Source organism: Pagrus major, chromosome 1, assembly GCF_040436345.1.
Source record: "Pagrus major chromosome 1, Pma_NU_1.0".
Classification (NCBI taxonomy): Eukaryota; Metazoa; Chordata; class Actinopteri; order Spariformes; family Sparidae; genus Pagrus; species Pagrus major.
The window spans coordinates 3362185-3387044 of NC_133215.1; the positions used below are offsets into that span (position 1 = coordinate 3362185).

Here is a 24860-nt window from a genome sequence, read left to right on the forward strand (position 1 = left end):
CAGAAATGTTTTGTGGACTACGAGACTTCACCTGACTTTATATCATCATGTGGGAGGAGATGATGACCGAGTTTACTTTTTGGGGTGAACTATTCCTTTAAATGTCTTAATGTGAAGCAGTTTCAGTTGTTTTCTTGTTGAAAGAGACAAATAAACTTTTCTTTCCAACGAGAATATTTAACTTTTGCTCCGTGATAAGACGCTGTAATCTGGACGCTGTTGCAGCAGCTGTGTGAGTGTAACTTCCACCGTGTTCTCCTGTGATGACTTCCTGCAGCTCAGTGGTGAACGTAGTCTAACGAGACGTGGACATGAAGGAGACGAGGCCTGGTTTTGGTCGGTCAGTTTCTTTGATGTTTTATTGGTGATAACTTGATCCGTTACAGGTTCTGAACAGCTAGTGTGTGTTTTCATCTACCAACGGAGACATTCTCTCGGTGTCTTGCACACGGAGGCCAGGATGTGGTTTTAAACAGGCTTTCTGAAAACCTGAAGAAGTGGCCTCGTGACACACACACCGTGACACGCACACACACAACACACACACGCGCGCACACACAGACGGCAGCTGGGACGGTTAATAAGAGTGGAGGGTTTCTTCTTCAGAGCCGCGAGCAGCCAGCCTTCAGCTGGTCTGGGTGCTGTTGCTGCTGTTGGCCAGCAGGGCTCGACAGTCACTGGCCCAGGAAGTCCAGGGCGGTGTCGCGCTCCTCCACCAGCTCGGCCGCTGTGGCGTCCATCTTGGCGCGGGAGAAGTCGTTGATGGAGAGTCCGTCAATCATTTTCCAGGTCTTGTTCTGTGGGCGAGAGAGAGAAACAAGGTCGAGGATTTGAATCTAACTGATCATCGATATTTGGGGCATATTATTATTTTGAACCATAAGTTTGTATTTTGTGACATCTGGATGTGTACAGGTATTTGTTGTGTATACTGCTGGTGAAGTAAAAGCCGATTGGACGGACTCACCTTGATCTGGACGGGGAAGGAGTAGATGAGGTCCTCTGGGATGCCGTAGGTGTTTCCAGAAGCGTACACGCCCATGGAGATGAACTCACCCTGTCAGCAGGAAACACGACAGCTTCAGTCAGTGCTTTAGTAAAATGTTTAGAAGAGATCTGAACATTAACTCTAGTCAAGACTAAAAGAAACCAAGTGAGTCTGTCTGAATTAAAGGAGGAGGTCCAGATGCTCCAGAAACATCCAGAACCTTTCCTTTCAAAATAAAAATAATCATCTTTGGTGTGAATATTTTTGTAATGAAGCTTCAGTAAAACGTGAGAACTAACAGACGAAGACACTCAGAGTAAGACAGGATCTTACAAACTGGAAAATCTGTCAATAAAAGTCCTTGAAACTTTTTCAGAACCAAACTAAGCCGTTCGTCTCTGCGTCCACACTGACCTCCTTGGTGCCGAACCAGATGTCCCTCATGTGGTCGCAGATGGCCTTGGCAGCAGACATGGCGCTGGACAGCTTCCTGGCCTTGATGACAGCGGCACCGCGCTGCTGCACCGTCTGCAGGAGGAAGATGAAGAGGAGGAGGTTTGAAACGAGGACAGAAACACTTTATTTTTCAGGATTCAACAGAACGAGAAGCAGCGAGCGCTCACAGAGATGAAGTCTCCTCTGAGCCAGGCGTCGTCCTTGACGACATCGTAGGCTCCCATCTCGCTGCCCTGGACGGTGACCTTGGCGTGGTGGACGTCGGGGTACTGGGTGGAGGAGTGGTTTCCCCAGATGATGACGTTTTTCACGTTGTCAGAGGAAACGCCGCAACGCATCGCCACCTGCAGGTGAGGGACGGACACACAGCAGAGTTATTGTCGCTGCTGCTTCTGCAACGACAACTGGATCACTTCCTGTTTCCCTCAGAGGAGCAACCACCAACAACACAAGACAAAACACCCTCAACGTGCGGTCGAGCTCGTGCACCCAGATAAATCTATCTTCAGACGGGGTGCACGCTGACGCTTTTAACTTAGCAGCTACGGTGAAGATTTAGGCTTAAAAAAGGTCACAAATCAAGTGAGAAGTAAGCTCATTTTCTCATAAGCTTACATACAGAGATGTATTTTTGAAACCAGTGAAGTCGCCCCCTGCAGGACATTAGAAATAATGCAGGTTTAAGTCGCCTCCACATTGGTTTCACTCATCAGACCCTGAAGCTCCGTCCACATTTTTAATAAAAATCAGCGATGAAGATAATTTAACATCTGAAGCACAAACAGACATCAGCTGTTCTGTACCTGGGAGCTGGCTCTGTTGTGGTCCAGTCGGGTCAGGCAGGAGAAGTTCTCTTTGGGGATGGATGGAGCAGACTTGGAGGCGATCAGACAGTTGGTGTTCGCTGGGTTTCCAACCACCAGGACCTGACAGGGAAATCAAACATGTCCATCAGACTGACGCTGTTTTGTTTAAACACAGGTGGGCGGCCAGGTGAGCGCACGTCATCAACACTGTTTACTGAACGGCAGCCATCTTAGAGCTACATTATGATGCATCCTTCATCTCAATCTGATCATCAACGTCTGAGATACTGGTGACATCTCAGAGTGCAGCTATCAGGTGAAAAACATTCAGGTTCTGACATCATATGAAAAACATCTCAGAGCAGAAGAAACTGTCATGAAGTCTCATGTCATGAATCTGAAGAAAAAGATTTTACATGTTAAGTTTTCACCAAACAGCTGGAGTCTACCAGGTCTACAGAGGATGTAAAGTCAGACGCTGCTCCTTTAATAATCTTTATACTGAGATGTGTTTTAAAAATGAGCTCTAACACAGTTCATCTCCAGTCAACACTTCCTTAGTCGTGCTGCTTTTCTGTCACATTCTCCCAGAATCCAACACACCAACACAACTGCACAGAGTAAATGTAAATCCTGTTTTCAGTGTTAAAGGCCTCACAGGGTTCAACATCAGGCTGTTTTCTCTCCTCTACATGTGAAGCTCTGACCTTTGACGTCAGTAGCGACTCAACTCTTTTGTCACACTGCTGCCGGGCCTCATGGAGGACTCCGGGTCATTAGAGGCCCTCCTGCTGATTTACATGCTTTGGACTTTTTACTACAAATGAACCCACAGAGGACCTTTGATCGCTCGGCTCTGGAGGCAGATTAGAGCTTTGCAGGAACTTAAAGCTGCTGTGAGAGTTAACGTGACAGCAGAGACACAGTCAGCTCTGTCCGGAGACACGAGGCGCCGATAAACACTTTCACTTCCTCGTTCTGTAAAAGAATAGTACAACTAAAATCCCCAGTGGCCTTCAGACAAAGTGCACAATGTTTCCTGAATAACAGATCCATCCTGATCGGATCATAATTAAATGAAACTAAATGCAGGGCTGAAGCGTCACCTTGACGGTCTTCTTGGCGTACTTGTCCAGGGCGGATCCCTGAGTCTTGAAGATGGCCACGTTGGCCTTCAGCAGGTCCTTCCTCTCCATCCCCTCCTTCCTGGGCATGGAGCCCACCAAGATGGCGGCGTCGATGTCCTTGAAGCCCACCTCCACCTTGTCAGTGGGGATGACCTCTGTAGAGGAGGAGGAGAGGGAGGCGTTGAGCATTGATTTACTTCATTTCTTTATCAAGGACGATTAACTCTTTCACACTGACCAAAGAACCCACTGACACCTGCTCACATCTGGATTCTGTGAGGCTTGTGAATGTATATAATCAGGATTTACTCTCTCAAATTACCTCCTGGCAAAGTGAAAAACAGTCAATCGCTAATTATTTGTTGGTTATCGGCATTTAAAAAACCTGCATATACGTATTAATATTAACTTTGGTGCAATAGTTGTATTAGTGTCTCATTATTTATATCATTAGTATAAATTGTGTTCAGATCTGCGGATTTTTAACTTTTAAAAACCATCATTTAAGCCCTCACAGCAGGATACAGTACGTTTGTCCAGGTTTTTATTATTTAGGAAAGATTTTGAGGAAAGTTCTGGACTAACATTTTTTTTTAATTAATCAATTAATTGTGAAAATAATCAGCAGACAAAATCAATAATGAAAATAATCGTTAGAGGCATTATTTTTCCAAATCATTTTACAGATTAACTTCCTGTAGAACAGAGAGACATCTTATCTGCTCTGTACAGATAACAGAGGCCCTGCTGGGGAACATATTGATAAGGTGATGGATTAGGCCTGATAAGATTCTTTGATTTTTTAAAAACAACACCTCGACCTTTTCTGTACATTGTTCTACTGTCTGAGTGTTTTCACATCCTCAGACTCTTTAAATCTCAGGTTCTGATCTCAGATTACTTCAGATAAACTCCTGCCGTCTCATCTCATCCTGGCGATAAGGTGTTTTGGTGTCTGCTTATTAGAAGTAGCCGCTGCTATCAGACTGAACTTCAGTCAAGGTTCACTTCCCCTCCGTTCATTGTTGTCCCACCACTGTTCTGATTGGCTGCCGTGGTGCCTGAACCACCGGCCAACCAGGAGGCCTCATTTCAGATCCTCCTTCCTCCTCCTCCTCCTCCCCACAGCAGCAGCAACAGACAGAGGAGGTTATGAAGGACAAATAACACACTCGCACACCCGTAAGGACATTGTGTGCTGCATTAAAATGTGCTCCAGATGGAACAAGAGCAGCTCAGACATGTACGGTCGACAGCAGCTGTAGTTCTGACTGACGCAGGTTCCTTCAGTCTGATGATGTTGGTTTAACTTTAAACTAGTTGTACCCACGATAACCTCGACTACAGGAGCCTGACAAGGACATTTTAATATCTAAAAAGGTGAAGATACGTCCTGCTTAGTTTAGTAAACGTTTTCTAGCACAAATGAACAGTCCATCAGTTTAATTTATGTGCTGACGACTGCCTCGAGGACGAGTATCATGTTAGAAAGGTCAAGAAAATCCTCCATCTATGTTTAAACTTACACTGTTATTACAGACTCATGAGGCAAACACTGAATGTAAACTAGCTGCATTTCTGAAGAACGTCCTGCCTCTTTTTAAACATCTGAGCTGGTGCTTCAGATCTACTCTGGTCGTTTTACTTGGTACTTTGGTTTTGTTTAGTGTAAATCAGAGTTTTGAGGGGAACACGGAGGTCGCTGGTGTATGACACACGTCATCACACACGTGCCTTTTGTTTATATGTAAACACACTGACTGACACACGTCATCATTGGCTCTAATGCTCATCGATTCTACAGAAAAACATCATATCCTCACCACTGTACCTTGAACCTGGACCACTACGTCTACTACTGACAGTGGTGTGTGTGTTGCTGCATCATCTCATGATTAAACCACATATTTTCCCTCCTGATAAGAACACCACAGGAAACACTCCCTCTATTATTAAAATATTATAATCAGACTTAAAAAAAAAAAAAAATTGGTCAAACCTTCAACTTAAGATTGTTTTTAATCACAACACAGTAACACAGTGTTGTCTCACCCCTCAGCAGTGGGAGGGCGCAGTCCTGCAGCTCCATGACGACTCCTTCCAGCACCGGCAGCATGGGGGGGATGTCCAGCAGGATCAAGATGATTGGCTGAAAAACAAAAAGGGACAACAAAAGTTATCACCTGAAAATCAACCGAACAGGCACCAAACATTTTATTTACAGAGGAAAAAGTGAAACGAAGAGTCAGAACATGGAGACAAGGAGCCGATCAGAGCCTGGAAGCTTTTAAATAACATTCAAACTGAATCACTTCTAATCTATTTCCACAACTTTCATGAAAGGTTGAAACACTGCTCAGAAGATAAGACAACTTATCACCAAAGCCCATTATAAAAAGCTTCAACAGTAGCCAGACCTCGCATGATGGCAGGAACTGAAATTACATTCAGCTTCATTTGAGTTTTTGTGAAGTAAATGTTGACGCTCTTTAATTCGGCATGCATTAAACATGCATTACAGCACATCCAGACACCACCATGAATTTTTAAACACATTTCTAGCTGAGCCTGATCCTTCTGATGGCGCCCCCTACAGGTCAACATGCATGCTTTCCTTGGCTAAATGCAGGATTACAGTAGAGCTGTGATGACCTAAAAAAAAGACAACATTTATAAAATATGATGGTCTGTTTGGAGGCTTACAATGTCCCCTTTCTTTCATTTCTGCATTTCATCCCTCATCAGAGCTCCAATCATACGAAGGCATCCCCACATTTAAACATGTATTATTCATGATGAGTCCTTTATGTAACAGTCAGGCTCCACACAGTGCATCGTCCAGCTGGGCTGTGCAGTGATCGGCTGCAGGGGGAAGGGGGCTCTGCTGCTGCTGCTGCTTCTGCTGCTGCTGCTGCAGATTATATAACCAGACTTCAGGCTCAGTCTTACCTGGTCCTTGCCGAACACATCTCCCTTGGCGATGCTGTACAGCAGGGAGTAGGCGATCTGGCCAGCAGCGCCGGTCACCACAACACGGATTGGTTCAGCCTGGAGGGAAACAAACAGGAGTGGTTTGTGTCATTGACCTGGATCAGGGATGTGAGGAGGCAGCAGTTATAAGCATTGTCAGTCTGAACCGGCTGGATCACTTTTCCCTCATATTGTACAGCCTACACTTAACGGATGAAATCCTCACTGCTGGTAAACAGCCATTATCAGCAGCTCCTCCTCCTCCTGTGGAATCTGTCCTCTGCATGAGGACTTCACACCAAACTCCATTTAGAAAATGGCTCAAAGTAGAATGACCTTGCATGTTGACAAGGATGGGAAGGACTTTCAGTTTGATTTTAACCTCTGATTGAGTATTTGATGCCTCTCTTTAATTCGGCGTGCATATCATCAATCAGTCAGCACGTTAACTTCCTAAAACCTTCAGCTTCTCTCATTGAGCACACAACTCTCTGACGTGCGAGCTAATGAATGAATTTGACGCGATTAATCAGAACGAGAGCGGATTTTAATCACGACAAATGGTGCACAGTGATTTTTGTGGCAGCCGAATTAAAGCGTGTTTCCTGTACATTCGTGAATCGCATTGAAATATATTCTCACTGGTCGCAACATGTCCGACAAGCAATGATTTCTTGAATTGTCGTTTTTTTAAACGGAGACTCAAACGGACGATTACCTCTCCTGATTGGTTGCCCCGACTCAATCAAAGACCAGGCCGATGATGTAACCTGACGCTGCCGCCGCGCCACAGCCTGCTCATTAAAATGGAGGCGGATGAATGAAAGCACAGCGGACGAGCAAGTGTTGAAACAGCCGAAAACAAATATGCACCCTCTGCTGCGGAAGCTAACGTTAGCTTACATCTCCGGGTCCGTCCGTCTGTAATATTTTTAATTAAACCCTCATCTGGATGGTTTCATCACGGTTGGCAGCTCTGGTGATGAATTCAGCGGACAGAAAACCTCAAAATAAAGCCGGTAAAGTTAAATTAAATGATGTCGCCGTCGCCCTCTCGTCAATGTCAACTCCGGTGCATCCTCCTGTAAACCGTTGATCTGTTTCACGGATGACGGGACGCTAACAGAGGACGTCTTTCATATTATTCACAACTTTTCGATCGGTCATTTCGCAGCTGAGGCTCCATCTTACCATTTTTGCTCGGTGCTTGCGGTGCTTGCGGTGCCTGTTCTCCCTGCGCTGCCTCGGACTAGCTGAAGGGTCACCTCTGTCCTGGTGCTGTACAGTCAGGCGGTGAAACGGCTCGTCGCACACCCACTACGGGACTTGTAGTCTTTTCGTGACACGAACGCAGGCTTTTCGACCCGGCCGCCTCGACTAAAGAAACACGGCCTCCCATGATGCACCGCGCTCGTCACACCGCGCCCACCTCTGCCCATATACGGTAGTGGATTTTCTGAAAAAGGGCCCTTTTCAACGGAGAGTCAGGAAGCGGCACTTTGGCGACACCTTGTGGCCGACAGCGGAACTGCACCGCGTGTCCTGCAGAATGACACAGGCTGTGTTGTGCTCTGGATCTGTTTTTATTCAATGCCTCGTAAACTGTAAAGGAATTGATGATTTATAATATAAATAATACAAAAGGAGAAATCCTCAAGAATAACTTATCTTCTTAAAACCCTCTGAAAAACTTCCAAGAACTCCTGGCACCCGCTTGAAGTCAACATTTGAAGTCAGCCTCCTACAGTGATCCCTCATGAGGCCTTCAAAAACCACTGGAAACCCTACAAGGCAAATCAAAAAAACTTTTGAAGAACATTAAGAACTATGATCCATTAAGGATCCCTTCAATCCTTCAAAAAACCTCAAGACATTGCAAAGGTTCTCTTAAAAACTCCCTATGTGAAAGACCCAGAAGAATCTGGCAGAACCTCTAACTCAACCGAAACCTCCAGTGACCCTCAGAACCTCCTCAAAAACTCTTGCAACCTATTTAAGGACCTTTAACTCAAAAGGGATCGCTTGAATCTCTCCAAAAGTCCATGCAGCCCCCCTCAAGTTCCTCAAAAATAATTAAAATGTCAACGACCCTCTGAGCCCCATCAACAACTCCTGGAACTCACCTGGAACTCCCTAAACACATAAATAACCCCAAGAACATCCTCAGGAATGAAATCACCTCAAGATCTTCAAACCTTGCATGGCATGGAACCCACTGGATCCACCTCAAGAACCACTTATAATCCAGAACACCAACACAAACTACTGGAAACCCTGGAGAGTAACTAAAACCATCCTCTAATGGTTTATAACTGTTCAGCTGGTTTCCAGATGATCACACTGTTTTAACTCATCCACATGAGACGTATCGACCAGGTTTCATGAACACACACACACTGATGTCCTCAGGAGGAAGTACGACGAGCAGCACCGTGAACAAACAACATTCCTCTGCAGCTAAGCAGCTTCACATAATGATCCTTTAAGTCACTTAAAGGTCCCACGAAGCGGAAACAACTTGGCTTCATGTTGTCATCACGTATTTCTAAGTGATCTTGTGTGTATTTTGTGTCGTCTGATGTCAAAATTAAACCTTTTCTTTTCATTAAAATCCCTTGCAACAAAGATTTGGAGATATTATCTTTAGCTAATAACGACACCGAGGTCCAGTCCTTGTTATTTTCTCTGGGGATTTTTGGAGGTTTAAAGCTGCAACATGTAAGAATGGGCCAGAATTGGTTCAACTCCAAAACAAATGGGGGGGCAGCATATCACCAGAGTAACTGCTAACTGCTGCTTAATGCTAACTGTAGCTGCTGTTAGCTAACATGCTCAGTTAACTGTGCAGTTAGCGGTCGTAGTAGCTGATTCTGGCCTTGTTGGTGTTGTTTACTATCGGACTGTCACCTCTTCAGGTACAGACAGAGACCATCATGCAGGGAGAAAACAGTTCACAGTAAAACAGAGTGTCATCATGCAAACAAGCCTGTGAGGCTGTTTAATGTTGCTGGACTGGATTTCTTCGTGACTCGGGTCGGTTTTCCCACGACAGTCCAAAGGATGTGACCTTCTGCACGTTCTCGAGTGGCTCGTCTCAGCAGCACAGAGCTCCTTTAAATTGCAAAAATTACATGTTGCCCTGTAGATTGTTATGGTTTTATTATCTGTTACCATCCTGATACAACAGAATCAAACCGAGCTTCATTTGGATTGAAAACTGTGGATTATTCTGGCTGTTTGCAGAACAGGGTCAAAGGTGAGAGGTCAGTCGGGGTCAAGTTCACTGCCCAGACGACGGTAAGTCGTGGAGTTCAGTTGTCGGTTCATCAGGTTGTCCAGCCTGCAACCTGCAGGAGGTAAGTCTGAGCTCAGCTGAGCCGTCTGATCTGCTGACATTTATAGAGCCCAAAGTTCAGACATCACCCAGATAACACTCAACAATCAGGAGGTTAAAGGAGAAATGAGGAGCTTTGAGGAGAAAGTTTTAGTATTTTTTAATCCAAATTCATGGAATTGGTTTAATCTTTTCTGAGACAAATGCATTTAAAACTGAATTTCAACATTAATGGGACACTAAAACTCATCAGTATGAGAGGGAAACGTTATTTAAACTCATATTTACATAAAGACAAACAATCAAAGATGTTAAATATTGTTGTCGCTGCTGTTGGAGGAGACACGAGGTTGATATTATATGTTTTCATCATTTCGCGCCCTGTGAGGTCTTTCCAAATCACTGTAGGATCTCGGGGCTTCTGGAGACTTGGATTACAGCAGACGAGCCGTATGGAGCCACTTTATTTTTTTTTTTGGTTGTTTTTTAACATTTTAAAACAAGTCCCCAGCTCCTTCAGTAGAAGTGCTGTAACGCTGTTTTGCTGTGAAGCTCCAGAAATGTTTAGTGGACTATGAAACTTCACCCAGCGTGGGGGATGAGTAGATAATGACTGATTTTTTGGGTGAACTGTGCCTTTAAAGTGCTGTCTGATATCTCCAGAACTCTGTAACTACACTAAAACAATCTGGATGGACAAACAACACCTCAGGTAAGAGCAGAAACATGGATTTTAGATTTTGGGGTGAACTGTCCCTTTAACGCCAAAGCTTACAATGATAATCTATGTGTGCGTCCACATACTTCTGTCCCCCTGAGAGGAGCCGGCTCGGAGTGAAAGTGAAGCAGGTGGATGTTCTTTCACAGGCGATCAATCGGTATCGTTTATCCTTCAGCCCATCAAGGGCACCGGCCGGCGGCCATGTTGGATCCGTTTGCAGTTTGCCGGGTTCAGTTTCTGTAAAGCTGCTCGGAGCTAAAACAGGCTGCAGTTCTGTTCAGCTGGCAGGAGCTGACCGTGGTGCTGATAATCTGCAGCCGGGCCTGCTGCAGCAGCACAGGCACAGACAGGAAGCACGGCCTCCAAAATAAGAGCACACACACTGCTGCTCGGTTTGATTTTTACACATATTATATTATTATTAGTTATATTTAGCTTAAAAGCATCTTTATTATTCATATTTCTTGGTTTATCTTGGGTTAATAAAGTTTCATCTTATCTAATTTATGTAAATAAAGGCCGACGTTATATCTCATAGATTATTAAATGAAAGTATTTGCTGCTTTTGTTTGTTATTTATGAAAATAAATGAATGTTTCTAAATGAGTCTTTGGGTTTTGGATTGTTTTTTGGACGAAAGAGGTGATTTGAAGACGTCACTTTGTGCTCTGGGATCTTTTTTAATCTTTTGACATTTTCATAGACGATTAAATAAATCATGAAAATAATCATCAGATTGATTAATAATGTAGATAATAGTTAGATGAAGCCGTGTTCCTGACGTTGTACTGCAGCCTCCTCACCACAATTTTCCCTCAGGATAAATAAAATTCTGTCTTGTCTAATCATCTCGTCTTTATTCGTCTAAAAAAACATATCTTTTTGTATTTTAAGTCTTAGGGATTAATATATGATGACTGAGTGGAAAGTGGCTCCCAGAGGGCAGAAGATGCAACATTATAATAAACCCCCTAATTAGTTTTTGCTGTTTTGTTTTGTTGTTTTTCCAAATCTACTAAAAGTTTCAGAGACTTTATCAGAACAACCAGGATTGAATGATGCCACATGTTAAATCTCTAAAGTATTGAAAGTCAAACTCAATGTTTTAAATTGTCCCCTGTGACTTTAACACCGGTGTATCTGATGTCATGAAGTTGAAATACTTTGTATATGACTGCAACTAAAAATAATTCATTTTATTCTGGTTTAATCTGCTGATTATTTGATTTGTGGTCTTTAAGTGTCTGATATTAAATGTACTCAAGTCTCACATGTAATTTTCTGGTAATAAATGTAGCGAAGTATCGAGTATCAGTGGTGACCGACTATTGACTTGGCTGATTATTAGATCTGATATTCAGCATTTTTATGATTATTGTAATCGGTGTTTGCTGATAAATTAAATAAAGTTACTTTGGCTCTGATGCAGCCGGCAAAGTAACTAGTAACTAAAGTCATCAAATAAATGTAGTGGAGTAAAAGTGCAATATTTGCCTCCAGAATGTAGTGAAGTAGCAGAAAATGGAAATATTTTTATTGTTATTTATTTTTTATTTAAATATTTTAATGAGCAGAGAAAGATCCTCATTGGCTGATTTATTTCTGCCTAAACAAACTAAATAAACAAACTCTCTTTGTTTTCATGACTGAATAAACTGAATAAACAAACTGACCTTAAAGGACAACACACTTTATACTGTTTTACTTTGTTTATATGTGGCGGACCCTGCCACCTTTCTAGCTTCAAACAGTGTTCTGGGACCTTATTTTCCTCTGAGAACAGCTTGTTAATTCACTGATGGAGAAAAGTTTGTGTTATTACCTCGTTAATATTATAAATATTAAAATTCTGAGTTTAAATTTCTTCACAGTGCTCCTTTAACTCTTATGAGCTCTGGGCTATTCTGACCATTTTTTGAATGTTGTGAAGAAAATATCCAAAAGTCAAACTTGAGTTAAAATAAAGATATTGTGTTTTAAATCATTAAATTATCAACAGAACGTGAAGAAATAACAGTTTTGACATTAGGACGTCTGTGTATCGTGCTGCAGAGAAATCTACCTGAGTAAATGTACTTAGTTACATTCATCACCTGTAAATGGTAACTTGAGACGTCACATAAATGTAGTGGAGTAAAAATATTTCCCTGTACTTAGTTACATTACACAGTCCACACGTGCAGGCGCACGATGAAGCTATTCAGTGGTCTCGTTCAGGTCTTTTATTTTGAAGGACCTAACCGGACGTGGTGGTGTTTCCTCCCGCGCGCTTCGCTGTGGCGGTAAACACCTTCGCAGAGCTGCCAGGTGAAGACGACGCACTGAATTAATGATGACGGGACCTGCCGAGGTCCCGAGAGGTGCCGGCCGCCATGTTCACACCTGGAGTCCGACAGCAAAGGCCCGCGAACAAACACACAACACACCTGTCACCTGTCACCTGTCACCTGTCACCTGTCACGTCAGCTCGCCCCCTCTGCAGATGAACACATGACGATGACACGTTGTGACTGTCTGACTCGGTTCGGGAGAGAAAATGAAGCCGAGTCCAGTTTAAAAGCTCCAGAATGCTGCGTTCAAGGACGCCCGGTCAGCTGCGTGCCCACCTACCGAAGCGGCTGCGCTGCGTTCAAACTCACCTGCGAGGAAACCGCCCGCACCACCAGGTACATGGAGGTCAGCAGAGTCAGCATGGTGCCGCCCGGGGGTTCTGGTGCCGCTCACTGATGACCGGTGACTTCAGCTCTCAAAGCAGAAATGGCGGCTCGGTCCGACGCGGTACCGGGAGAGAGAGAGGAGAGAGAGAGAGAGAGAGAGAGAGCCCGGGACTCTCTCACACACCTCCACCCCTACCTTTAAACGCACGCACACACACGCACACGCACGCACGCACGCACACACTGCAGTCAGTCTAGTCTCTTAATCAGATTCTGAGGACGTAAATAGCAGCTGACGGTGCCGCTCAGGTTCCGGTGTGTGATCACAGGTGTAGATGAACGTTGATGAGATGATGGAGGCTGTAAATCTGTGTGTGCGTGCGTGCGTGTGCGTGTGTGGGAGTCGATGACGTCACTGCAGGGGAAAAACGATATTATGGGCTGCTCCAACCCAAAACTCTCTCTCTGTGTGTGTGTGTGTGTGTGTGTGTGTGTGTGTGTGTGTGTGTGTGTGTGTGTGGTTGGGTCACATGAGGACACAGAGGAACTGCTGCAGTCAGTCAGGGCTGACAGGGAGGTTCTGCTGCAGAGACGTGAACGCCTCAGTGGACCTCAGAGATCCACTGGACTTCTTAGAAAGTCGTCAGAACAGACTCGGATCCTCCTTCAGTGTTTTTATTTTTAGCTCAGATGTGGATACCGACAGCACATTTAAGAACATCACCAGACTCCCTTAACAAATCACATGATTTTGAGAGTTGTCGGAGAAGAAGAACTTAAAAATGAAACTTTGTGAAACATCAACAACAGATTCTGAATCATTGTCTCCTTCCTGTAAATTCGGCATTAAATGAAAACAGTAAGTTGTGTGTTTCCTTGTAGAAAGTGTCAGTTTGTGGCAGCATGGCTGCACCAGCCTGTCTGCTTCTGTGTCTACAGTGCTAAAGTCTGACCTGCCAACATTTAGCAGCTGTTTGAACACACTGTTTACACTGATTTCACCATTTACACTCAATTTATGAAAGAAGAAACATTTTATTGATCTAAACATGTCACATTTTACAGATACACTAAACAGTAACCAGTATAGGCGACTTCTTTGTCCCCAGACTCCCTTAACAAATGTCTCAGTTTAGTGAGTTGTTGAGTTGGAGACACTTTATAAACTGTGTGAAACGCTGTCTCTGACTGATTCTGACTTATTTGAGTCTTCTTGTAAATTCGGCAAATGTTCTACATGAAGTTTTTCTTTTTTTCTTTTCATCAGTGTAAATCAGTGTAGTTTTGAGCCAGCATCTCATTTAAATAACTAAATATTTGGACGAAAGCTGCTTCTTCCTCTATTTTAGTATGAATTGGATTTTAATTCACAAACAAACATCATGTTGTGTTGAAGACGACTTGAAACTAGAGACTGAGACCATAAACTCGTTAGGAAACTGATTAACTGAGGTGATAGGCTCATTTTCTCATAAGCTTAAATATAGTCAGACTTCAGGAGTCGCCCCCTGCTGGACAGTAGAAAGACTGCAGGTTTCAGGCGCTTCAGCATTGGCTTCACTTTTCAGACATGTTTTACAGTGTGTGTGTGTGTGTGTGTGTGTTCAATACAAATCACTGAGGTCACGTCGAGGTCACGTCCGGGTCTCTGAGGTCAAATACGAGTCGCTAAAATCAACGATGTTAAAGTCTTTTTGTAGATTTTATACATAAAACAAAGCACTAAATGTAAAAGTGCCAGAGCGGTGCAGTGTCAGCTGCTTTCTATCAAACCACCTTTACATCGACCCGAACACGAGCTCCTGTAATTAACCGTGCTCCCGCCAGCAGCAGCTGTGTATAATTGACTGTGTTTACATTGTGGACTGATCCGTGCTCATGTGTTTATTTTGTCATTACCGGCCAGCATAGTTACGAGCCGAGTCCTGGAGGACATGAAAACACTGGCAGGATGTTGGATGAGGGGACCCGCTGCTCTCGGGTCCATTCTGTGAAATCTACATGGATGAGTGAGTCACGGCGCCAAACGTCTGATACGGTCAGAGGGGACGGGTCCATGCAGGCTTCAGGGTCGGTTCAGGGCAACGCTGCTGGGAGGAAACTTAACTTTAACGCACGAGGTTAAAGGTGACTAGAAGAAGATCACTGGAGGAGTTAACGTTCAGCCATTTTGTCCTCTGGCATCAATATGTACGACAATATAACACGAGAACACCTCCATCTGCAGACTCTGCCTCCATGTTGATCTCAGCTACGCACCTGTAAAGTTTTCTGATTGCATCTCACACAGTTGTGACGCACAAACACCCGGCTCGGTACTCAAAACTGCTCCCTGCTACAGAAGGTGTCAGCAGGTGTGTGGATCGATACATGAATATCAATACACCTGATCCCAAACGTCTCTGCTCTGGGATCAGTTTTCACATTAAAACGTTGGTATCTAACACTAAAATCTGACAGAGTGATCTTACTGAAAGAAAACCCAGTAAACTGATGATAATTTAAAGTCTCGTTATCGTTCTGCTGTCTCTGACACCAGCCTGGGTTTTATCTGGTGCTGGGTCTGACAGGTCAGAAAGATCATTATGGTGCATCAACATTCATTCATCTCAGTTGTTATGTAACATCTCTCAGTGAGAGCTACTTTATTAAAGCACATTTTAACTAATTATGCATTTAAAAAGTGAACCAGTGGCTCTGGTTGTCTGCTGACTCACCTGACTGTGTCTGTCCTGCCTGCTGCCAGCAGGGGGCGCTACATGAATGAAGAATTGATTTCAGAAGTGAAGCTGGAGGATCTGTGGAGATGTTAGTGCTCCTCTGACTGTCTGTCTGTTCCCAGAAGTTTAACGAGGTCGTTCCTGTTAATGTTTTAGCTTCAGACAAACATCCTGTAGTTAACAGCAGAAAGTCCGAGCAGCACCGTGATGATGTTTCCTTCAGGTGATGACCCGGTAACATTTTCTCAGACTCAGTTATACCTCATACACTGAAAACAGGATGTTGACACTTTGCTATAAAACTTTAAATTAAGCTCAGGTTCCTCACATTTCATATATATGTAACATTTACTTGTACTTTTAATACTTAAGTACACATATTGCCAGAAAATTACTTGATATACTAAAGTACATTTAATATCAGATACTACTCGAGTACTTTTCATATGGGTGACTTTCACCTTCACCAAAGTAATATTTAAAGGTGCAATATGTAAGATTTCAGTCATACGCAAATACACTTGCCGGAGCTGGCTAGTTAGCATGCTAACCAGCTAGCTCTGGCAAGTCTTAATGTGAAAACTTATTTCTTCACATTTTGTTGATAATCTTTAGTTCATCTTCAAACTTTTTTTAACTAAGAATCTTACATACTGCACCTTTAAACACAACATCTTTAATATTACTCAAGTTTGACTTTTGGATATTTTCTTTACAACATTAAAATACGGCCAAAATAGCGCAGAGCTCATGAGAGTTAAAGGAGCAATGTGTAGTTTTGGAGAAGAAATTCAAACTCAGATTTTTAATATTTATAATATTAATGAGGAAATAATACAAACTTTATTCCATAAGTGAATAAACAAGCTGCTCTCAGAGGAAAATAAGGTCCCAGAAAACAGTTTGAAGCTAGAAAGAAGAAAATAAATCAATAAAATTAAAAGTATTTCCATTTTCTGCTACTTTACACTCACACTTTACTACATTTTGGAGGCAAATATTGTACTTTTACTCCACTACATTTATTTGATAACTTAAGTTACTAGTTACTGACTACAATAATCATAAAAATGCTGAATATCAGATGTAATAATCATGAAAACAAAGACTTTTTTTATGTTGTTTCTCTTCTCATTAACATTTCTTTCACTAAAACTACAGACTGCTCCTTTAATACAGTAATAACTCTCTGCGTACATTAAAAATGAATAATACAAGCGACCATGACTTTAAATAAAGTCTGCATGGATCGGGATGCAGGCCGTCATGCGTAGAACCTGCAGGATTTCTCCAACATGGGTGGTCTCAGCGGGAATCAAACCCGTAACCGCTGCCATGTGACGGTGCCTGGCTCCACCACTCCGGCCTCTCAGTACACTGATGATGCGGTTAAGCATCTTGCAAACAGACCTGCGAGTAACAAACAATGTCGGCGATGACGGAGACAAGGACGCAGGGGAAGTGTGACTCGGGCCGTCGTGACCCCGAGCCGAGCGGCCTGTCCCTGCATGAATCCTCCGGGCCCGGCGCTGACTCCTCTGACCGGGCCGCGGGCTCAAGTTTGGCATTCCTTCACGCAGCCATCGCTGGCACACACAATGCATGATTAGGCAGCCTTGAGTGATTCGCACAGCAGGTCCTAACCCGCCAAATAACAGCCAGTCAGTCAGTCGGTCAATTAGAGTACGCATCCAGGACACACACACACACACTCTCACACACACACACTCTCACACTGATTTTGCAGACTGCAGGTGTAATTATAGCAGAAATTGCCAGAATTAAAATGAAAGGAACCAGTTTTTCATGTTGCCGTCAAGCTGTGCGGAAAAAGTGGTGGAAGTGATTCTCCAGAGAAATATACCAACAGACGTCCACCTGAAGATCTGCAGGTTCCTCCTTCACGAGGAAGAGACGCAGAGGTCGTTTCACTTTGATTCATGTCAGTTAAAATAGATTCAGAGGTTTAAAAAAGGAATTTGAATGCTTGTTAATGTCAAGTCAGTTTTAGTTGCACAGCCTGTTATCACAGATAAAACTCCTACGACTGAAGAGCCCGACCGAGCTTATAATAGAGTGATGTAGTGATGGCGTATTTTTGTCGGCTAACCCTGAATTTAGCATCGCTCTGGTCCCTCTGTCCGGCCAGAGAGAAAGTCGGTCTTTTCTTAAGAGCTCCAGGAGGCTGAGAGACGGATTCTTCATAGTCAGGAACAAAACAAAAAGCCTCTGAGATTTTTGAACTGGATTTTATGTTGTATTATTATATTGTAACCACATCGTATTTCACACATTTAACTGAAAACACATTCAACAAACTCTCAGACTTTGAGCTCTCGCTGGGCAGCCAGGAGTTGTGTTAGCAGCTACTGAAGTTCACCAAGTTTTCTTTGCTTATTTACACTAATAAATATATAAATAAACAACTCAGTCAAATGCCACAATCATGTAAGCAAAAGAAAAATAGCTGCCACTAACGTAACTCGCTCCAAAAAGGCTACCCGGCGCTCACAGCTCAATGCTAACAGGGTTAGCTGCTAAACAAATCTGTTGCTCTGTGCTAAATGCTACTGTGTTAGCTAGCTGCTGTACTGTGAGCATAGTGCATCATTAGCATTGCTAACTGTGTCCACCTAGCTAACGTCTCACTCACATTATCACAATGAACGTATGTAATAAGCTATTGTTAGTACTCGAGCTAGCATGTTAGCTTTAGGAGCCTTTGGCTGCACTTTCTCCGCACTTCTTGCGTGACTAGTTTGCTAATAGCTTTAGCAACACGTCCGCCGAGCTCTGTGGGAGACTGCTGTCATGCTCGATAAGTGTTCAGGTAGACAGACCGGTTGCAGGTCCAGTTGTTTCATACGAGCTGAATCAGACGATTGGTCGGGTTTATTAGACCTGCAACAGCCACAGATGTGTTTTTCTGTCAGAGCGTTTGATTTATTGATCGCTGTCAGGAGCACGTTAAGAGGTTTTCTACAAATATCACCAGAAATGCCTCCAGAGTAACGTCCCATCAGCAGCTCTCACCTGGAATTTGACAATAAGAAAACAAAAATCAGATCGAACTGAAGCAGCGCGAGTGTTTTACACGTGAAGGCTCGTCACCATGTTGGAAATGTTGATCATCGGCTGCTGTTAATGAGAGCCTCTTTCCACTTCAGCCTCTCTCTCCAGGTCTGACAGGTGAGGCGTAAACAAAGCGCCGCGGTGTGGAGCTGACATGTCACGTTAGCTGCGCGGCGGCGGTGACGGAGGCAAGGCCGAGCCTGTTTACCACGTCTCTCATTACACTGCATTGTCTGTCCTCCCGCCCTCCGCTTTAACTGTCACTCACTGACAAACGCCCGAGGAAGGGGATGACTGCTGCACTCACCTGCACGCACACACACACACACACACACACACACACCTGACACATACATGTACAACACACACACACACACACACCTGACACATACATGTACAACACATACACATGCAATTATGACAATAATCTTTATAGAAATACAGATTATTGGGGAGTAAGAACACGTAAGATGTAAACAGCATGTGTATTTTAAGTGAGAGTGAGTTTTCAGGGAGCGTTCTGACGTTCTGACCCAGATGATGAAGCTCATCCGTCTCCTCCTCCAGCAGCAGAGAGGAGCTTCTCGGCCTCTCGCTTCAACTCAGACAGCTTTAATTATTAACTCGTCTAAAGATCTGAACTCACAGCGTTCACCTGCTTCATCTCGTGTCTGATGTCAGAACTGCAGCCTCTGAATAAAACTGGTTTTCATCTGTTGATCTGATCGATCATCACTTCAAGTTCACAGTCGGTTTAATGACTCTTCTTCTTCTTCAGCTGATTCTTTGCTTCTGACATTTCTCCTCAAAATAAACTAAACTCTGTCTCTTGCATCAACACTGAGATGAAAGCTGAAGGATTTTTTTGATTTGCTGCAAAAGAATTAAAACAGTTCATAATTATTTTTTGACTTTTACAGAAAATAAACTGCAGAACGTTCCCTCTAAAATCAGTTATAAGAAATTTGCAGCCAAATCATGAAATGCAGAAACTATTCTTACAAAAAATACAGAAATCTTTTCTGAAACAACCAAAAATTGTTCCAGCTTTGTTCGAGGCGTTTGTGTTCACGTCGGACTTCATCTGATGATAATTGAGAAAATATGTTTTCAGGGTTTTTTCCTCTCTGTTGTGAAATCTGCCTCCAGTTTCATGTCATGCAGGACCGAGGACGCGTTCAGTCCCTGCTCTGAGACGAATGCCTCTGTAACTTTCTCACCCTGTCACAGTCGTTCAGATATGCGTCACACACACACCTGACAGACAAAAGTAGTGTGTTGATGGTAATATTTCCCGTGAGTGTGCATCGGCAGTAATGAGATCCTCGGTGAAGCCGTCTGTCAGCAGCGCCGGCTGTCAGGACCCAGGAGGAATGTGGGGAATGTGGTTTCCTGAGCGTTGAGCTGGATACGAGCTGCAGCTTTCATCGCTCCTCCGCTGAACTTATAAGGACAAACGCGTCCATTCGGTCGTCAGAATCGACTGTGACCATTCTGGGGCTGGGCTGGCGTCGGCGCCGCGGCTCCTCGCTTGTTTGTTATGACTGGCGGACCAACAATGTGGGGATTATGAATATTTTGCAAGCGCCACAACAACAACGCAGACAGCGGAGAGGAAGCGCGATTGCATCGGAGCGACGGTTTTCTTGCCGCCGTGGTCAATGCTGGTGTGTTCTCTGAAAACAAGGAGCATTGTGGGAGCTTCTCCTGACCTCTGCTTGAACCCGAGTGTTGGTGATCTCACCTGTGATGGCTGGTTATCTCCTCCTCCTCGCGTGAGAGGCCGGGGAGGTGACGGGCGGCCCGGTGTCTCTGAGCCGCCGCCGTCTTCCTCTTCGCCCCTATGAACCCAACACCCGTCCGCCATTTTGGTGCCTCCGGGCAGTTTACGCTGCACCTGCGGTATCTCCACCTGGAGGTGGTTTGGTTTTGTTCATCTGCTCCGCGAGGCCCGTCCCGCAGGCCTCGTCAGTCGATCCGTATCTCAGTGGAGGCGACGTGCACGCGGTCACATTCCAGCGGGGATTTGCAGGGCGGATCGGGGAAACTCATCTAAACCTCGGATTAAGAACTCGGAGCCTGTTCAGATGCTCTGATAGGCAACCGCTGGATACTTCCCCTTTTACTGTTTCATGGGAACGACTGTCAGAAGCGCTGACGGCCACAAACAGAAACACATTAGTCACTTTACATTTAAACAAATCACATCTCTGGGCTCCTCGGTGGAGTTCGAACGGCATCACTCGGCTCTGAAACCTTGTCAGAGCGCCAACACTTGGCAACCCTTTGGGATAATTAAGACTGGTCACGCCCCACAATCCCCCCCCTCGTTCGCCGTACCCTCTTATCCCCCCCCTCCCCACGCTCCCTGGCAACAGTATCCGCTCCGTCGCCGCTTCTTCCACTTCTCCTGCCAATCACACTTACTCCACCATCTGCCTGGAATGGCGCTGATAGAAAACGCCCTAAAGTGCTGGTGCCGGGCCAGAGCCGGCTGTCTGTACGCTGATTAATGCTTTAATGGTTGAAGACGGAGGAACGAAGGCGTCGAGTCGTCCTCCGTCTGAAGGCCGGAGAGCTGCTTCCTCCTCCTCAGAGTCGGACATGAAAGCAGTTTGGCCTCAGATGAAAACAACAATGTGAGGAATTCTCAGTCTGTCACCTCAGATCACATCGCTGCGTCGGTCCGGGTCACAGCGCCGCGGCCTTCATCCTCCTCCTCGTTATAAGAAGAAGGTATTCCTTGTGTAGGACCGGAGCGCTGCCTTCTCAACGTGGGAATCTTGCTCCTCGGGGACAGTTTGTCCTGCCTCTGATCGTCCAGCGGAGGTCGTAACAGAGGCGAGACGACGTCTGTGAAAGTGTGACGGCCCGATGGCGTTCAGTCTGACAACGACACAGATCCTTCACTCGTCAAGTAAAAGAGAAATGTCCCACACTTCAACCCACAAAGACACCTGACAGGACCAAACAACACTGATGAGGGGAAAAAAAATCAGAATTCAAATGTTCGAAAAGTCGCCGTCATGATGTCTGGTGTCCGGAAAAACAGTGTCTTTGTCGCCTTCCACTATTGTGTTGTTGTCGTTAATGTCTCTGGGAACTTAGATAGAAAATAAAATCACTAAATTTAATGAGGAAAAGTCACCGAGTCTTCAGCGAACGCCCCCGGACGACAGCATCCCTCTCCGGGAGTGAAGGTCAGACAGGGTGCTGGTGATTATGTGATGATGTCGTTTTAATTTTTTAGCTTTAACACTCACACTGGTCTTCACACTCACCTGGTGACACAGGTCGTCATGGACACGGAGGTTGAAGATAATCTGAGGTACAGAGATGACGTCATGTTTCCTGGAGCATCCTTCTCATCGTGCCTCCCTCCACTTCATTTCCTTTACTTGTTGTGAGTTTTATGTAATATTCAGCCGTTCAGCACAGATCGTCTGATCACGTGACGAGTTTACAGATACACATTCACACACTGGTGACAGAGGCTGGGGTTCAGTATCTTGCTCAAGGGTACTTGGGCCTCTCTACCAGGTCTGAAGCCTCCTGACCTGCTCACAGACTCCTCGTTATTGTGATATGTATATTATGTGATATTTACGATATAAAATCTGGATGATGACATCGTATCAACCGACGAGAGAGACATCACACCGATCCTGGCCTCCCTGCAGTGGTTACCTGTTGCTTTTAGGATTGATTTTAAGATTTTATTGATTAATTACAAAGTTATTTAACTGATGTTTCATCCCGCTCTGTTCCTTCTCACAGTCTGAGATCCTCACGTGCATCTTTCCTTGTTGTTCTGAGTCTAGATCATCTTTTAAATCACGTTTTATTCCCCTCCTGTGATTTATCTGCTGTATCGTTGCACATTTTACTCTCTCATTATCTTTTATTTACTCTGTGTTTTGTAAAGCTTGTAAAACTTGTCTTCATGTTTAACAGTGTGTTGAAGCAAACAACCATCTGTGACTGATGAGTGTCGACACGACGCTCCGACAAAGTCGTCGTTTAAGAAATGTAGAGAAATGATTAGTCAGGAAACATGAACCGTCTCAGTTTACGCTGGAAACACTCACTTTCCTCCCGCCTATTATTAGTGGGCTGTCACCTCAGCCCGGGCTAATCCTGCGCCGCCCTGCCGCCCCGTCCTGTCCTCCTGTCAGATGTTTGCATGACTGCCTCGCCCACCTTTCTTCTTCTCCCCCTGTGGATGAACTTTTCAACCCTTCAACTCTGCCCTCGTCCCGAAGGGCTTCGCGTCTTCGGTGTCTTGCGCGTGACCTTTTTAAAAGCCCGTCGTCTCACATACGCGCCGACACGCCCACGCCGTCATGTCACCTCTTGCCCGGCTTTGCGAGTCCCGCGGCCATGTTGGATACACCTAGACGCAGCCTGACGAGGGCCAACGACAGATGTGTCATCGACGAGTCTGCACACAGAAGAAGAAGAAGAAGAAGCAGGAGAGTTCAACCATCTGTCGGCTGGAAAATACACATTCCAGGCACGAGCACCGACACGACATCTGTCAACACGTGGACGCTTCTTATCCACAGCACCAGTATGGACTGGTTGTACTGGTGAAGCAGCTGATTGAATATGTGAAATCTGTTTATGTTGCACTTCAGAATAAAAGAGCTTCATGCAGTCGGCACTTTCTGAATCATTTATATCATTTTATCTGCTACACGTGCAGATCTGCGTCGTGTCGGTACAGAAGTTAACTGTTGGACTCGTATAAATCTTTTTGTTGAAGTGCTGGATTCAGCTGTTTAAATGTGGGTCTGACATGGCTCCATTGGCAGAAACTGAACTGTGTTACCACAGAATGAGCCTTTTATATCGACAGAGTCATTCAGCATTCGTCTAAACAACTAAACCAGCTGGAGACTTGTTTTATAAATGGAAAAAACAACCACAGAGTGAAAAAGAGTAGCGATGAAGTATTTCTGTAGCCAACTGAAGTTAGCATCTCTCTGGTTCCCTCTAGCAGTAAAAAGCTAATGCTAGGCTACAAACAGACGACATCACGGTCACATGACTTAAACGTCTCCACCACTGAGCGTCTTACTGCACAATTACTATCCAGGTTTTCTATAAACTGATCAATGTACGAGTTGTAAAGTCAGAGTCAGAACAGTGTGTAACTAAAGTGGCCTGTAAAGACGGACTAGTGAGCAGATGAGTCTCCGTGTTCGCTGTGAGGACGTTTAATGTCCCCGACAACCTCTGTAGTCTCATTTAGACACTTGTTAGCAACCGCTAACTGTTTTTAACACATGAAGAGCTTTATAATTAAACTGTGGACATTTAATGATGGAGTTTATGTCGTAACCACATCTTATTTCACACATTTAACTGAAAACACATTCAACAAACTCGCAGACTTTGAGACGAGGGGACAGGACGTGCTAACATGCTAACATGCTTGGTGATTTCTGGGTTTTAGGGCTACATAGGAACACTTAGCTACAGTTCAAAGTCTTGTATACATTAAATCAGTTGCATTTTATTTAGATGTAACTGCCTTCATGTATTGTCTCTGTCAAATAAACCAATAAATGAAATGATGAGAAACAAAATGGATGACTGAAACATCTGTGGCATAAAAATGTCACCCTGATGCACTGAGACTCAGCAGCTTCAGCAGATTCATTAAAATAAAATCAATAGAGACGTTAAAAGACATTAAAATCAGACTTCAAGAGCAGGAGACCCAATAAAAGAATAAAACAACATTAAAACCTTTGATTAAACGCCTCCCTGACACATCTGCGGGGGTCACACGGCGGTCACTTCCACCTGACAGGTCACATGTCTCCGTCTGCTCTCCGGGAATCTGAAGAAGTCGGCTGGATTGCGTCGGTGTGTGTGTGTGTGTGTGTGTGCGTGTGTGTGTGTGTGGTTGTCGAGGCCTGGCGCCGCTCTGTCCGCCACAACGCCACGTCGCCTCCTCGGGCTCCCTCGCTCCTTTATGTCGCTTTTTATTTCGCCTTTCTT

The 24860-nt window shown here is 44.5% G+C and overlaps 2 protein-coding genes across 2 annotated transcripts in view; one reads left to right on the plus strand and one right to left on the minus strand.

Annotated features, from left to right (window-relative positions):
- nup133 (nucleoporin 133) overlaps positions 1–24860 on the plus strand; it is a 426297-nt gene that overhangs the window by 24251 nt on the left and 377186 nt on the right. The window lies entirely within an intron of this gene.
- On the minus strand, positions 332–7636 carry LOC141018591 (malate dehydrogenase, cytoplasmic-like). The gene is made up of 9 exons (XM_073493560.1): positions 7539–7636; positions 6327–6425; positions 5430–5526; positions 3357–3532; positions 2248–2370; positions 1612–1788; positions 1403–1516; positions 968–1057; positions 332–797 (listed from the first exon to the last, which is right to left on the minus strand). Exons 1-9 carry the CDS (start codon positions 7539–7541, stop codon positions 675–677), a joined length of 1002 nt encoding a protein of 333 aa, XP_073349661.1. The 5' UTR covers positions 7542–7636; the 3' UTR covers positions 332–674.